The sequence below is a fragment of the Mastomys coucha genome, unplaced genomic scaffold, assembly GCF_008632895.1.
Source record: "Mastomys coucha isolate ucsf_1 unplaced genomic scaffold, UCSF_Mcou_1 pScaffold18, whole genome shotgun sequence".
In the NCBI taxonomy this organism is placed as follows: Eukaryota; Metazoa; Chordata; class Mammalia; order Rodentia; family Muridae; genus Mastomys; species Mastomys coucha.
In genome coordinates, this window is record NW_022196900.1 from 30,853,899 (window position 1) to 30,870,003 (window position 16,105).

Genomic DNA, 16,105 nt, shown 5'->3' on the forward strand with positions numbered 1-16,105 from the left:
CTCTCTCTCTCTCTCTCTCTCTCTCTCTCTCTCTCTCTCTGTGTTGTCTCCATTCATTTTATTAACAACTACCATAGAGCAAAGGATTTCTTGAAGAGCCAATATGCCACACACTGTCCTCACCAACCACAAGCTTACGAGATAATTATGTTTCCCATTTTACAGAGGAAGCAATCAAAATCTAGCAGTTCAGTATGTCATATAGTAATTCATTCAATCAACATGTGCTTGTTAGAAGTCGACTATTTTTATTAGGTTCAGTGCTGAGTACGAACAGTGACATGTGTTAAGCAAGTATACAAATACATACTTAATGACAAACAGTTGTAAGGGCCTGACTGAAAAGACAGGGTGCTGAGTGATCACTAGAGGACAGAATAATACATTAGGGATAGACAGCCTTTCTAACCAGGTCAAATTAAAATTAAGACATGAAAGTCCAGACAACCAAGGAAAAGGAGACACAGTGTCTCAGGCCAAGTGGGCTATCCATGAATGCCCTCACCCAGGAAGAGCTGAGTGTGGAGAATGGCAGTCTATATATGGAGCATTTTGTGTCACGGAGACAAACGTGGTGAGCACCAAGCAACAGGGAGCTGCCAACTGACCGCACTGGATAGGACCTTGTGGACCACAGGAAGAATTTAGAAATGTTATTCCAAGGTCAAGGAAACACAAAAGGGCCAGCAGAAAATCCAACTGATAGGCAGAACTAGGGGCAGTGGCTAGAGACCTTCAGCACAGGGCAGGCTTTAGACTCTCTTGCATATTCTTCACGGGCTACACTTCATGCTGGGTTCTCTCTATATATACCAAGTCTCAAAGACTGCTAAGTAACTCTGAAAAGACTCCATTAGCTTCACTTTCACAGGAGGTTCTGGAAACCACCCATACAAGGCCACTAATTAGCAAGTCACCAAGTCACATCTAAAACCTAGTTTTCATCACCTTCAAGTCCAAGTCCATGCTGATTACACATCATAGCAATTCTTAAAGCTACAGGGCTATAGGCATGGGGTGAAGAAAAAGGGGGCTGCTCTCCAGTGGCAAATGACCCATACCATGGGTGTTACTGAACAAATTCCACTATGAGTCGCCTTGCCAATCACATTAGGTACGTACTCAAATCTGACCACCTGCCTTCATTTTTTTTAAAGAGAGGGATGTCAGTGTCTACTCCAGGTCCCAGCAGATAAACACAGACCTTCGCAAAATGCCTCCTTCACCAAGCCCCATTTGGTCCAGAGCACCCACTTCACTAACACCCAGAAAGGCCAAAAACCAGGCTCCCAGTGAGCCAAATAGCTTTACTAACTTCCTACCTAAGACCTTCCATATTTACAGCTGACTTTATAATCAACTAGTGCAGACAGTGGATAACAAAAGGAAGGAGCCTAGTGTTCATGTCAGTGTTCACACAACAATTTGAAACAAGGAAGAACTTGTGCCAATTAGCCTGGGTTCGAAGCCTGTGTGAGGCCCCAACCCTCTGGGCTTCCAGCCCCTGGCTTGTCAAATGATCAGAGCTCTTCTAGCTCTGCAGCTATGACTCATCTCCACACATTTCTGTTCTGACCCCAGTCTCTGCATGTCTTCTCATGCTCTGACCCCACTCTCCACATCTTTCTTCTCATGCTCTGACCCACTCTCTGCATCTCTGCCCTCTATTAGACCCCACTCTCCACATCTCTCTTCTCATGTTCTGACCCACTCTCTGCATCTCTGCCCTCTATTAGACCCCACTCTCCACATCTCTCTTCTCATGCTCTGACCCACTCTCGCCATCTATGCCCTCTATAAGACCTCACTCTCCGCAGTCCCCTTTCTCACCCCATATTCTGACTCCACTCCCCACGTTTCTCAGCTCATGCTCTCACCCTACTCTCTCTTGCCTCCATGCTTGGACCACACCCTACATTTATCTCTTCCATGCCTTAGGGTGTGGTCCTGCTGCTTCTATACTAGACCTCAGATCTCCACTAACCTTGTTCCCAGCCTTCTTCCCCTCAAAACTCTCCTCCTCACAATCACAGACAATAATCTTTTGAAAGCATAATTTCTGGTCATTTACTTCCTCATCTTTCATTTTCAAGACAACAATCAGCAGTGTACCCATCAAGTTCTGACAGCCCCACCTACTTCCAGGATTCATTTACTTGAGATGCTCTCATTCTAAGCAAAACATTCAGTTTCCTGACTTGGTTAACATGTACTCTAATGCTGCATGTAAGTCTTTGTATGCAGTGTTCTCCATGCCTTCTCCACTTGCCCAAGCCCTGCCTATCCCTGACATCCAAGGAGGTTCTTACTCACTCACGACATCACTGCATCATCTTCCTAGCCATCTTCCCAATCAGACCAAGACAGAGACGCTTACTTAGGAAGAACCCACTGAAGATTCCCCAGGCCCCGGGAGACAGACTAGCTTGGCCATGTGAAACCATTTATTGAACAGATAAACTCTGGGTAAAATCACAAGGGGATCAATATCAATGTCTTACTAAACTTGTTAAATGCAACTGCTGGTGTCCACACAGTAGTCACCCGAGACTAGAACAAGAAAAGCAGGAGTTTCCCCTTTAACTCAAAAGAATTCCGCCTCCCTTTAATATTCATGCCCCCTCTAAAACCCACTTTAGAAGACAAGTTCTTTTCCTATAAGCATCTCTCAGAAAGCTCAGAATATCGCCACAGAGATTGAAGGCCTGAGCCAAAAAATGTAGCTCAGGCCAAATGAAAAATTTCAGTGACTTATAAAGACCTGAAAGGGAGACAGTGAGAACAGTGTGGTCATTTCAATTTCAGCTGCAGAATTTGCTCTCAAAAATGCTACAATAAAAAATATTAATGCCATAAAAACCTAACAGCAGCCAAAGGACCACAGTCATAAAGAAAAAACATAAATCCTAAAACATATTGGCATAGAAAGCTCTCCCTCACCTTCAAGAAAAATGAGATTTTGGCCAACAGGAACAGTCTGAGCAAGAGAAACTTCAATCACACAGCAGAGCTGAGAAAAAGAACAATAATAGGAGTGGAAGGGGAAGGAGGGCCAACTGACACATGGGGGTACTTGACACTAGGACAGAGGCTTCATCCTCATAACAGCCTATTAGAAAGGAGGGGACACACAGGGAGGTGAAGCAGCTGGCCGAAAGTCACCAGCAAAAGGTGATCAACATACAGTCTATCCGGGGAAATTGTGGTCACTGGTAACGTCCTCTCAGACCACCTATGCTACATCACATGCCCAAGCCTCAGTATCTCCTATAAATCTTAAATAGAGTAGAATTCAGGATTCCTTAGAGTTAAAAGGCAAATGTGAATCCAAAACTACACAATGTGTTGTGGATGGGTCTGATGCTGTTTGTATTTTGATCCAATTCCACTCTCCTGGGAGGGGCTGCAGGCAAGGAGTGAGTCACAAAATCAGGTGACTTCTTGTGAACCAATCCCCTAATGAGTAAAAAAAAGCCAATCACTGGGCGAGTAGGCGGGTCTTCCAGGTTGAACAGAGGAAGAGAAAAAGGAGGACAGGGAACAGGATAGCGGAAGGGCAAGATATAGCTGCTAGAGTTTCCCAGCATCATGGCGGATCTGTCAGGACCTGCCACCAGAGGAATCAGATTTAATAAGTCTTACAAGATTAGGTTTTAGTTGTTACGCCCAGAAATTGAGTTACCACTGTTTCTGAGCTAAGTTTGTGTGGTGTTTTTCTTTTCACTACGATTCGACTGGGTTCCAGAGAGAAAGGTACTTCAGAAGAGCGTGGGTTTGCCTGATATGCACCACAAAGGCTGTGGGGGCTTAGAAGCGTGGGGCAGGCATGGTAGCTACCCGCCAATGGGAACCGAGCGAGCTGGGTGGAGAGATCGTGAAGTTTGGAGTCAGAGTCTCCATGAGATAAAAACAGGTCAGTCACTGCCTGCCAGTGCATGGTGGCCAGGCTGCTGGGGCAGAGAGTTGCCGGACTCAAGCACAGGGATGTGCCTGTTCTTTTTTATATTTCCCACAGCAACAATGCTGTAAAATTTCCTAGTCTGGTAGCGCAATTTAAAACTGTTCTCTGACAACAAATAATAACTCTTGGTCTTACAGAGCTGCTTTAATATTAAAGAAACATCTATGAAGAGTTTCAAACTTAAAATGCCCAACTCAGAGCCTAATAAACAGCAGCCATTATTACTCGTATGATCAAACAGGAACAAGCATTTAACAGGAGAGCATATTTTAATTATACATGATGTGGAACAATCAAATCTCATTCAGTTCAGGCCCCAGACCCCACAGCATAACAGCACATGTACAGCTGAAATTATAACAACTCAAAGCTCAAAAATTACTTGTTTCCATTAAAGATCTGACAAGTCATTTCTTCAATTGGTCACTGGTGGTTTGCAGATAACTATTAGCAGTAATGAGTATTCTAAATTAAATCCAGAGACAGCAGCACTCTGTTCTGCAAAGACAACTGGGGAGAGAGAGGCATAATTGTAGGCATCCTTCCCTCTGTGTCCTCCATCTTCTCTCTGATAAATATCTCCTATGTCTTCCATACTGTGGATTTCATTTGGCTACAAATGAAAAAGAGTCTAATTCTTCTCATGATAAATGAGAGTGTTGAGCAGGTAACTTGTTAAAGAGAATTGGAATTGGGAAAATAACCTTCTTTTCCTGATACGTGACAACAAACCCCCTCTGCTAACAAATGAAAGGCACAATGCTTGAGCCTCAAAGTCAAATCTGTCTCCAGTAATCCATTCTCTGACAATTACAACACCACACTGGGTACAAGCTACCCACACTCCATTCACCAGCCACAAATTTGGCAAAATGAAAGGGGAGGGGCAGTGCAGCACAGCTATAAAGCTTGAGTGAACTCAGGGGAGGGGGCACACAGCTTTACTATGTGGCTACGATGCTATTGCATCAGGACCGAAATTCAAATCCCTAGCACCCACTTAAAAAGACTAAGTAGAAATGAAGAGAACTCTTAAAAATTATGCTTTAGTGTAGCTCTCTATAGCTGCTCTATGGAGACATCTGGCGGGGATGTGGTGGGGAAGGACTCAGTTTCCTTTAAGGGGCAGGCTACTAAGAGTTTGACTATGCTCCAGTCACTATATGAGCACCACAAATTGAACCTGTTTGCCTGCCGGCTTTTCTTTTTCCTTTCTTCTTTTTTTTTTGGGGGGGGGTGGGCACAGAACTGGGAGGATTGTGCTCAGGGTTCATGATGTAAAGTTCCCAAATAATCAGTAAGAAAGAAGGGAGGGAGGGAGGGAAGAAAGAAAAGCCAGCCAGCCAAAATGGGGAATGGAAATTTTCACTCAAGTCATTATTGAAAACCATTGTTGTATGAGTACTATAATGTCTGAACAAGATATAAGTGGATAAAAGCCTATCTTAATACAGGAACTTGGATACAGGTATTGTAAATTCTTCTATTAAAATCAACTTTGGAACTTAAAACTAAACAAAACTGGGCAGGGCTATACATGCCTGTGAGCTCAGCATTGGGAGGGACAGAGAAGCTCTAAATCATTGCATTATCAGTACTGACAGACCCTGGGGTCTTGCTAGACAGCTGCTAACGAGCCAACCTAGCTGGGAAGGCAAGCTTCTGGTTCAGTGAGCAATCCTGTCTCAAGGGAATAAGACAAGCAGTGACAGAGGAAAATACTTGCCATCTTTCTCTGGCCATTACATTACACAGACATACACACCTGCACATTCATATGTATATACACATATATACACATAAAACAGTCAAAAAATAAATTAAGATAAATCATAAAAGAATATTCAGCCTGTTCTACACAGTAAGTTCCAGGACAACCAGGGCTACACAGAGAAACCCTGTCTCGAAAAACCAAAATAAAAAAAAAAAAAGAAAAAAGAAAAAAAATAATATTCATTTACAGACAGGTGATGGTAGTGATGGTGGCTCACACCTTTAATCCCGGCACTTAGGAGGCAAAAGCATGCAGTTCTTCGAGTCTGAGGCCAGCGTAATCAACAGAGCTTGTTCTAGGACAGCCAGGGCTACACAGGGAAACCCTGTCTCAAAAACAAACAAAACTATCCATTTCTAAAAAGTGAATTTGAATCCCAGCTCTGTCTTTTGAGTATTTAGTATCTGATCATAAATCAGTCTCCTGTACTCTGACAACCCCTTTGAAAAATGGGGCCAATATAAAATACGTGAGCAGTTGCAGTCAAGACCAATGAGAGCTTATTTTACCTGTGCCTATGATACTGTCAGCTCCACTTCACTACACAGTATGGCAAAACTCTCATCTTAGCCAATTACTAGGCAGAATCTACAAACCTTGCATGAAAGATTGGTTGTGTGTGCATGTAAAAGCCTCACAGATAATGCCCTCGGCCATGAAACCCCACAATATGGTATCCCCCTGCCTCTGACGGTACTCAAACAGTTCTCAAGAAACACGTGCCTCCCAGGCCTGGCTACATGGTGGTAGCAGACGTGATCTCTTAGAAAGGGATGATGACTGGGTATCTGCACTTACGTTTTCAAAGTCCTTCATGTTCCGGGCTCTGGTGGGAGAGACCTTTTCTTCTGACACGTTTGGGAGCACTACAGAAAGGCAAAACACACAAAGGAAATCATCAGACAAGCAGGCCGCCCAACCGGGGCTGAGGGCCCAGAAGAGAAAGTCAGAGGAGCAGTCACAATGTCCCTGCGGGCAACTTCCTGCTTGGTGGCCTTTACTGACTTGAGTCCAAAGAACACTCTCAATTAAATTACTCTATTCTCAATATTGACAAATTACCTACATGGGCCCCAATATAACCACATATGTCAAGGGCTGAACCCAAAACTTACACGGGCCATGTGACAAGACTTCTTCCTCCTCACATGTCAGTAACTGAGACAGCCTGATTGACTTGATAGCAGAGTTAGCAAACTCTTTCATAGAATACCAATGACCATTCTAGGCTTTGTAGGCCATACACAAAGCCTAAATTCGGTCATTGCCACACAACCTCTGCTGCCACAGGACAGCAGCCTAATAAGGTGAATCATAAACACAGAGCCTATGTTTTCTTATAAAGGAAAAAAGTTTTTCTTACAAAAAAAACAGACAATGGCAGGAATCTCTAACCCAAGTGCCCACAGGCCTTGCTGGGACCCAGTCTCTCCAGAGCTTCGTTGATTCATTAAACATTTACCACACGACTGCCCTGTACCAAGCATGAGCCTGAACTCTGGGAAACAATAGTGAAGGAGACAGTGAGCCTGCACCAGGTTCCCAGGCAAGTGAGCAAAAGAGATAAAAACAAATATCATGAAGCTGGCTAGTGCGTATCACGTGACTGAACATTCGCTCCCTGACAAAGCTGCCCTGAAAGGCTGCTTCCTGCCGAGGCTTTCTGGGTCTGCCTATACCAAGAAACAAACAGATCCATTCTAGAGGAAGGAAAGAGACAAAGCAACTGAGTGATCATGGGCTATGCTAAAAGGTGATTTGGGAATCGAGAAAAGTAAAGAAGGCAGGCTGGCCTTGCAGGCCCTGCTCACTGCAGCATTGCTGTTTGGAGGAATGAGAGCAATGTGAACAGATTCAGGCTCCCTCTGGCTGCCTCTCCGAGAACAGACACTGAGGAGTTCAGGAGAGGAACAATGAGAACAGCTAGGGGACAACTGGGATAACCCAGGTCAGAGCCCCGTGTTCGGCAGGGATGGGAAGAGTGCAGATGGGTGAGAACCTGTCTGCTTCTATATACTTGCATAGAGGCCAACAGCAATAAGAAAAGTGAATACATGTAATTCTCAGAGGAGAGAGGATGCTAAGTAACCAGGGAGACACAAAGAAGGTGGTATTCTTTGAGCCGAGTTCTCAACATGACAGGCAGCTGCAGGCAGAAAAGAGAACAGAAGGCCCCAGGCACAGGCCAACTGCGGACAGAGAGAGTGTGCAGAGTCTCGTATGCCTGTCTAAGGAGCACAAAGGTTTGCTTTCTATCCTCAGCCAGTGCTCAGCCACCAGTGTCAGGACATTCATCCTGTCCTTCCCTTACCTCAGTCCAGTGCCAAGTCTCAGCTCCAGAGACCAGTCTCTTGGGAAATGCTCACCTGACTCCCTTACTCTCCCATTCTTCTCTCAGCACCTAACTCTTCTCAGTTCCTAACCTGGATCAAAGCATTTATCAGTCTAACTTCTTGCCTGTCTGTTCTCCGTCTGAAGGCGCTGACATTCCATGTTGAATCCCAATGCTTGGCCAGAGTCTGGCAAGAAGTGAGAGAATATCATGGGCTGAATTAAGGGTAGGCCTCACAGCTTTCTGCTCATCAGGCTTTTTATTTCAAGTAAAAATTAACATGGCCCAGAGGAAAACCTAGGGATGGCCTATTAAGTTACAGCATTTCACAGAAATAAACCTTCTCTTTCTGTCTTTTCCAAAGCTTCTTTTTGCACATATCTCATGACTTTAGAGAAGGGGGGAAAAAAAGCACAAGTAAAAATACTAGCACTACCCGCATAGCACATACTTCTTTCAGAATGAAAATGATGAAGAATGGAAAACCCAGACTGTAATCTCCCACAATCCAGTTTAAACATGAAGAAGGTTGAAAGCCAATTAGCGCACAACATGTACAAGATGCTGAGTGCCCAATGTGTGTCAGGCCAGGTAGGCTCTGCTTCCCAGGACAATACACACCACATCAGGTCACAGATGCTCATGGTCTCAGCCGGCTCCCCTCTACTTCTTGACTTGGAGGTACACTTACCTCCATTTCCCAAGCCAGCAGTGTCACTGATGATATCCAGATCACTTGGCAGAACAGGGTGAAGGCCACTAGGAGAGAGCACAGTGGGATGAGAGGCGAAACAGCCCTTGAACAAAAGGAACCTATAAGACAGCCTGGAGCTCATGGAGCAGTCACTGGGCCATGGCTAAGAAGGACAGGGCACTGAGCTCCCCGGGAGACAGGCAGCTCTGGAAATCAGGTTTTGGAGCTGAGAGCTCTAGCTTTAGAACTGCCTATTAGTTCTCACAGCTGCAGGGCAGTCATTTAGTTGTTCATCCTGCAAGTATGTATGTACTAAGCGGAGGCACTATGCCAGTTACAAACCACTTGGGTTGAGTCTGTTAGACATCATCAACTGAGTCATTATAATCAAAAGCTAAACTTCTGAAAATTAGAAACTGTGCTTGTTTGAATGAGAATGGCCCCTATAGGCTCATGTGTTTGAATTCTTGGTCCCCAGTTTGTGGAACACTTGGGAAGAATCAACAGGTGTGACCTTGTTGGAGGTATGTCACGTAGGGAAGGCTTTGTGGCTTCACTCCCAGTCTCCCTATCTCTATCCAGTGATTGCTGTCTTAAGACTTGAAATCTCGGCTATTGCTCCAGTGCCATGCCTGCCTGACTGGTGTCAAGCTCCCCACTTTGATGGGCACAGATTCTAACCTTCTAAAACCGTAAGCCCCGAATAAACTTTTTTTCTATAAGTTGCCTTGGTCATAGGCTCTTATCACAGCAATAGAAAAGTAATTAATACAGGCACAAAAGTTGACTTTGGGGAACATCAAAAAATGTAGAAGTCACTGATCTAAGAAGCCGTCATTGTCTAAAGGGTTTCCGTGAGTATTTGTGGACAGTGACAGAAATTTAAACTACAAGAGACACTCCCCTGCAGCCTGTTTTAAGTCCTGCTTGCATCTTTCCCAGTCTCCCAGCCTTCCACTCCAGCACAATATCAGCTACTTCAGAGAAACAGTCTCTGTTTTAAAAAAAAGGCCTAGAGTGCCCAGCAAGATGCCTGGCATATTAGGATGCTTTTCAAACAAGAGCAGAACATCACTGTCATTCTCACACATACAGTGCTTTACAAGTTATAAAATATTTACACTTGTTCCAAAAGCCAACTCCCTAAAGGTGCATGCATTTTCTAAAGAAAGGCTCTGAGGCCCGGATAATTTTAGTGTCTCCGTCAGTCAGATGGCAGCAAAGGAACAGACCAAGGCTAGAATCCAGGCCTTTTATGTCTGCGCTAGCTAGTTCTATGTCAGCTTGACACAAGCTAGAGTTATCTGAAAAGAGGGAACTTCAAATGAGAAAATGCCTCCATAAGATCCAGCTGTAAGGAATTTTTTAAATTAGGGATTGATGGGGGAGGACCCAGTCCACTGTAGGTGGTGCCATCCATGGGCTGGTGGTTCTGGGTTCTATAAGAAAGCAGGCTGAGCAAGCCATGAGGAGCAGTCAAGTAATCAGCACCGCTCCATGACCTCTGCATCAGCTCCTGCCCTGACTGCCCTCAGAGAGGGACTGTTACTTGAGAGGGTAAATTAAATAAGTTCTTTCCTCCCCAAATTGCTTTTGTTATGTTTCATGGCAATAGTTACTGTAAGACAATTTGAAAATAAGATTTAAAGAAAGCTCAGCATGACTCCAGGGCAACTTTCTATTACTTCCTCTAATGCCAGAAAAATGCTATATCTCAGACAACTCTCGATCAACTTTGAAGGGAAACAAGACCTTCAGGATGAAGACACCGAGAAAAACCTGAAAAAAAAAACTCCAACATCAAGAAAATGAGCGTTTAAAGTAGGTCAGCTGTAAAAGTAATGAGGAAACCTAAGTAGAACATGTCTACAGTCATGAAAAAAAAAAACACATATAAAGTTATTCTACATCTTTTAAAAAAGCTTGGTGAGCTACAAATCCTTAACTGCAAGAAAATATTCCAAAGACCCAAAAGGTATCACTTGCAGGGAGACATGTTTTCCTCATCTTAATTTTCTATTTCTTCCCATAAGCATCACCGGTATGACAAACTCCATTTTCTAAACTGAATTTTAAAAACTAAAATCAAATTCAACCACCACTTTTTTTTTTTCCCAAGACAGGGTTCCTCTGCATAGCCCTGGGTGTCCTGGAACTCACTCTGTAGACAAGGAAATCCTCCTGCCTCTGCCTCCCAAGTGCCACCACTGCCCGGCTCCACCACCACTTTCTGAGTGGGTGCTATTTAAATATTGCTTTTGCTTCCTTTCTGTAATTAAGAAAAATAATAATAAAATAAATTTTAAAAGGCCCCTCCAAAAGTAAACGTGGAGAGCAATAGGCAGAGAAAAATGCATGAGTGGACACAAATGGATGAATGAACTCCAGTGTGTGTGTGCACCCCACATACACAAACCATGCAATCAAACTGTGTGAGAGACTCTGCACCCACCTTTCTTGACTACAAACTGGTCCTGAAGTTTTGGTGAGTGTGTCCACAATTGCAATGTTACCATACAGTCTGCAGCAGTAATTTTTGAACATTACTGGCAATGATTCATAAAAGAATTCCTTAATGCCTGAAAACTTCTCTGTTCTATCCTGTTTAAAAGGCTCTGCTGTAACCTAGGATGCTGACTTTCAAGAGCCACCAGTGTATTGCAAAAGGTCTGAAAGATACTTCTGAAAGGATGTGTATTTACCTGATCCTCTGCTAAGAAGAATGCAACCTGTTTCCAAGTTGTTCTTTTTAAAACCACGCTGTATGAATATCTGTATACTGGTCTCGTTGTGTACGTGTAAGAGGATGCCTCGAGGACAGATACTAAGAAATTAAACTGCAGAGCTGAAATAATTCACATTTTTTAAAGCTGGGCAAAAAAAAAAAATCTGACATGTCACCAAAGAAAACACAAATGACTAAAGAGCACGTGAAAAGTTATTTACTATGATCAAGCAGTAAAGAATCAATTCCAAAATGACATATCACACCCACAAGGATGGCTTGAGTCAAAAAGCCAGACAATGAAAACTCCTGGTAAAGTGTAAAAACCCAGAACCTTAGGGACATTGCTGGTAAGAGACAAATGGTGCCCCATCTTTTGAACTGTGCTTGGCAGTCCCCCAAATAATAAGTAGAGCCTGGCAGCTCTACTCCTGGGTGGAACCAAAGACCACTGAGAACTGAAGGCCACACAAAACTCACATACACATAAAGGTTCATAGCAACGTTCATGATGGACAAAAAAATAGAAACATCCATTAACATGCACAAAGTGTGGCACATGGGTACAATGAAATATTACTTGACAAAAAGAGAAAGAAGTTATGATGCATGGTGCACCATGGATCTCCCAAAAGAATGTGCATTATAAGGACTATGTGAATAGATAAATCTACAGAAGTAGTAGTACTGTTTGTGAGTAACAAGGCCTGAGTTCAGGTAGGGTGACAAGTACATGAGGAAGGACTGCTGGTGGGCACAAGGTTTCTTTTCAAGTAACAGAAATGTTCTAAAGTTGGATTAGACTGATCTTGGCACACCTTTGTAAATAGCTTATTTACATACAGCAGTTTACATCGAATGGATAACCTTTATAGCATATTAACTACATCTTCAAATATGTGTGCATGTTCAGGTCAGGGGCACATCTGAGTGTGGGCACACATCCAAGGATGTTCACACATCTGGACCTGAGAGGTTTACCTGGAGTCACTCTTCAGGAGCCATCTGCCTTGACTGTTTTGTCCTGTCTTGTTTAGGGGGCTTTGGTTTCTCAGATTAGGCTGGGCTGGCTCACTAGCCAGACCCAGGGATCCTCTGATCTCAGCTTTTCTAGCATGCATCACCATGTCCAGCCAGTTTTTATGTGGGATCTGAGGATCAAACTCACTTCACTTAATAGGCAAGTACTTTGCTAATCATGGTTCTCCTGAAGCCGCATGGCCCAAGAATACCTTGAATCCAAGCTTGCCCTCTCAAACCCTCGTCTGACTTCACCCTCCCATCCTCTCTTCAGACCATTTCTCCTGGCATCCATGAGAGTATAAATCAAACTACCCTTATGGCTAAACATTTACTTCTAGCACATGGCCAGCAAGCACTTAATGGCCATGGGCTAGAGCAACCTAATATTCAATAAGCTTGGATCAGGTATACTCTAACCTAATGCAACAAAAACTGGGCTCAGTTTAGGCTACAAACATGAGGCTTGCAAATTACCCCGAGAAGGGTGCTTAGAAAGCAAAGCAATATATTAAAATGAAAGGGGATGACTTCATCACGGGAACTACCCTCTCCTCTTGTGGTCACCAAATGAGGACTCATTGGGCCCAGAATAGTCCTGCCACTCTTGAAGGGACAGTTCAATGCCAGAAGCTCTGCAAGAGCCCCTTGAATACTCAGTTTAATTAGTTCAGACTAGTCAGAAGGCAGAACAGAATTTGGGAAGCTTGGACTTAAGTACTGATTTATCATGGACCCCAGACCACTCATTTCAGCTGAGCTTCAGGGTCCCACGTGCAACAGTGGGAGAGAAGCAGCCCCTCCAAGAATCATTCTTCTTCACTCAGTGATTTAACAAACGCCACTCTGCTCTAACTATATGCTGAAATGCAGTTTGCCCAAAGTGAGAAGCAATCTAGGTGTAAGAAATCATACCAGATGTCAAAGATTAAGGAAGATTAAAAAATAAAAACGTCTTATCGACAAGTTTTCCTATAAATTTTGCTTGAATCATATATGGCAATATTAAGCTAAGTAATGTATGCTGTTAATTCACCTGCTTCCAATCGGGCTGCTGCTCAGTGGTAAAGTACTAGCTGAAGAGGTGTGAGAGACCCACAAAGAAAGGAATTTCACTTGTTTATTTTTATTTTTATTTTTTTTAAATTGTGACTACCAGCAAGTTTTTGATGTTGTTGTTGTTGTTGTTTGGGTTTTTTGAGACAGGGTTTCTCTGTGTAGCCTTAGCTATCCTGGAACTCACTCTGTAGACTAGGCTGGCCTTAAAATCTGAGATCCACCTGCCTCCACCACCTGAATCCTGGGATTAAAGACATATGCTACCATGCCCAGTTCACAACAAAGTTTTTAATTAAATGTACACCCTATGTTGTATTTCTATGCTGGTCACTGTCAACCAGGTTAGGACAGAGACAGGTGGGAATGTCAGTGTGGATTTCCTAGCAGTGGAACCTAGATGTGAATAAGACAAAAGGCATAGAAAGGACAACTTACACAGCAACAACAGCAGGTACACAAGCCTGACAGCAAGAAAATATTCAGTCAGATCATTCCTGACAGAGCTTGGCAGTCAGGCATTGGCCAGTAGGGCTTGGAGAAGAGACAGGGTTGGGAACCAGAGAAGAGGTGGTGGTGGTGAGGGGGTAGACTAGAGAGGCAGATGCAGCCAATTATAGAGAAACATGGAAGCCACAGTACAGAACTTCATCCTGCAGACGGCAAGGCACCTGGAGGGCCTATAGGGCAGATTAAGAGATGATTGACCAGGAATGAATGCAGCACCTGTCCAGTCAAGGCTGAGAGAGAAAGGAAAGGAGAGTATTAGCAGATCTACTAAGTTAGACGTGGGGTAGTTTAGTTCTCATTCTAAATATCCCACATAATCCAATGTCTGCTCCCAAGGGATCCGAATAGAAGACACAACGTGTAGTAGTGGTAGTGATGCTAGCACAGCATCATCCTTTTCACCACCATTGTGTGTCAGCCAATACACCTGCCCAAAGAACTGCTGGGTAGGCACTGCTGCTTTTCCTTCTCATCCAGTTTTGGTGAGTGCACACTATCATTAGTACACTTTCAGAGGGGAAGTCAGCTTACTAAGGTCACCTACATGGTCAGGGTATGGGTCGAATTTGAATTAAATTCTGTCCATCTCCAGCCAAGGCTCTGTTGCCTTTGTCCTGGATGGATATGGTGTGACCCCATAAACAAAGTCTAAAATAACAACTACACTCCCCATAATGAATGTAAAGCCTCAAACAAGAATGAATCACTCACCAAGTGTTCTAAGGTCCAGTTCCAACCACCCCCTACTAATTCGTCCCATCTCCTCACACTCTTTCAAAAAGCCCCTTACCTAGCCTACACATCTTCCTCAGAGTACACTCCAGAACTCACGCCATGTAGTCGAATGTAGTGCTGCTGCTGGCTGGACACCCAGGTCCCACTACACTCGGGTCGCAGCAGAGACCATCCCCAAGTAAACCGAAGGCCTCCAGAGAGTGACCCACCATCAACAGGAACCCCAACCCAGTTACCAAAAATCCCAAAGCCAGGGCCACACCTGCAACCGCTGAGGGTCCCAGGCTGGGTGACGTCCTCTTCCATCCCCGAGTCCATCATGAACACAGAGTAGTGGCACCGGTGTCTGCAGCGGTAGCGCCACGGGCTCCCCGGCAGTCCCGGCGCGCCCGGTACCCAGGTCCCGCCCCCTCCAACCCTGTTCTTGTTCTCAGTCAAGCGGCGCCGCTGGAATTCAAACCGCAGCCGCCGCCATCTTTCCCGGCGCTTCTTCCTACGGAAACGAGGCGGGGTCACCCAGGCACGCGCAATGAAGCCGCCCTGCACAGACCCGAAACCGGGCAAGAACAGCTGAGTGGGCGCCATCTTAACTCAGGGCAGACCCTGCGCACTTGAGCCTGCAATACTAGGTGAAAAGGAGCGGCGACAAAGCTTCGTGTGTGAGGGCATCCGAGCCGAAGCCAAAGCGAGCGCCATATTTGTTGAGGGTAAAAGTCCGCCCAGATCAGTTAATTTAAGCGGGAGGTGGAACAGGTCAGAGTATCGGTCAATTTGCTATTCCAGACTCAAGATCCTACAGTCGCGCCTTGGCTCTTTGTATCCAAAAGGCTTCTGCCTTAAATTGAAACTCAGATAACTGGATTCTGCCTCGATTTAGTAAAATACCACCTGTGGAGCGTTACTACAGATGGTAGTTTACAGGCTTAGTTTGAAGCTGCATGCCTATAAAGGCGTTATCCATACTTCATGTGAATTTTGTTACTGTTAGGACTCATGCACCAACAATGAGTAAACTGAGACTCAGAGAGAAGAAATGACTTGCCCAAAATAATAAACAAGTTTACTATCCACTAAAACCAGATCCTTAGCTCCTGGTATCAACATCTGAGCACTATGGAACTATGTTTTAACCTTCTTGGCCAGTGAATATATTTTAAGAAGAGCCACTTATTCCCTCCCAAACAAAGGTCCTGACTAAATTGGAATTTCAGCAGTTCCCGCCTTGAAACCCCTCCCACTGCCGGGCAGTGGTGGCGCATGCCTTTAATCCCAGAACTTGGGAGGCAGAGGCAGAGATG

At 44.4% G+C, this 16,105-nt stretch overlaps 1 protein-coding gene across 3 annotated transcripts in view; it reads right to left on the reverse strand.

Annotated features, from left to right (window-relative positions):
* The window catches only part of Cdk5rap2 (CDK5 regulatory subunit associated protein 2), a 184,738-nt gene extending 169,428 nt beyond the window's left edge, over nucleotides 1-15,310 (reverse strand). For 2 of the 3 annotated variants that reach the window (XM_031377670.1, XM_031377669.1), the window contains exons 1-3: nucleotides 15,070-15,309; nucleotides 8,759-8,826; nucleotides 6,534-6,601 (exon numbers count right to left, since the gene is read on the reverse strand). In XM_031377670.1, coding sequence (XP_031233530.1) covers nucleotides 6,534-6,601; nucleotides 8,759-8,826; nucleotides 15,070-15,128 — 195 coding nt within the window. In that variant the 5' untranslated portion in view covers nucleotides 15,129-15,309. Of the gene's footprint in view, nucleotides 1-6,533; nucleotides 6,602-8,758; nucleotides 8,827-15,069 lie in introns of all 3 variants that reach the window. The other variant, XM_031377671.1, reaches the window with a different exon arrangement.
* Nucleotides 15,311-16,105: the final 795 nt, after the last annotated feature.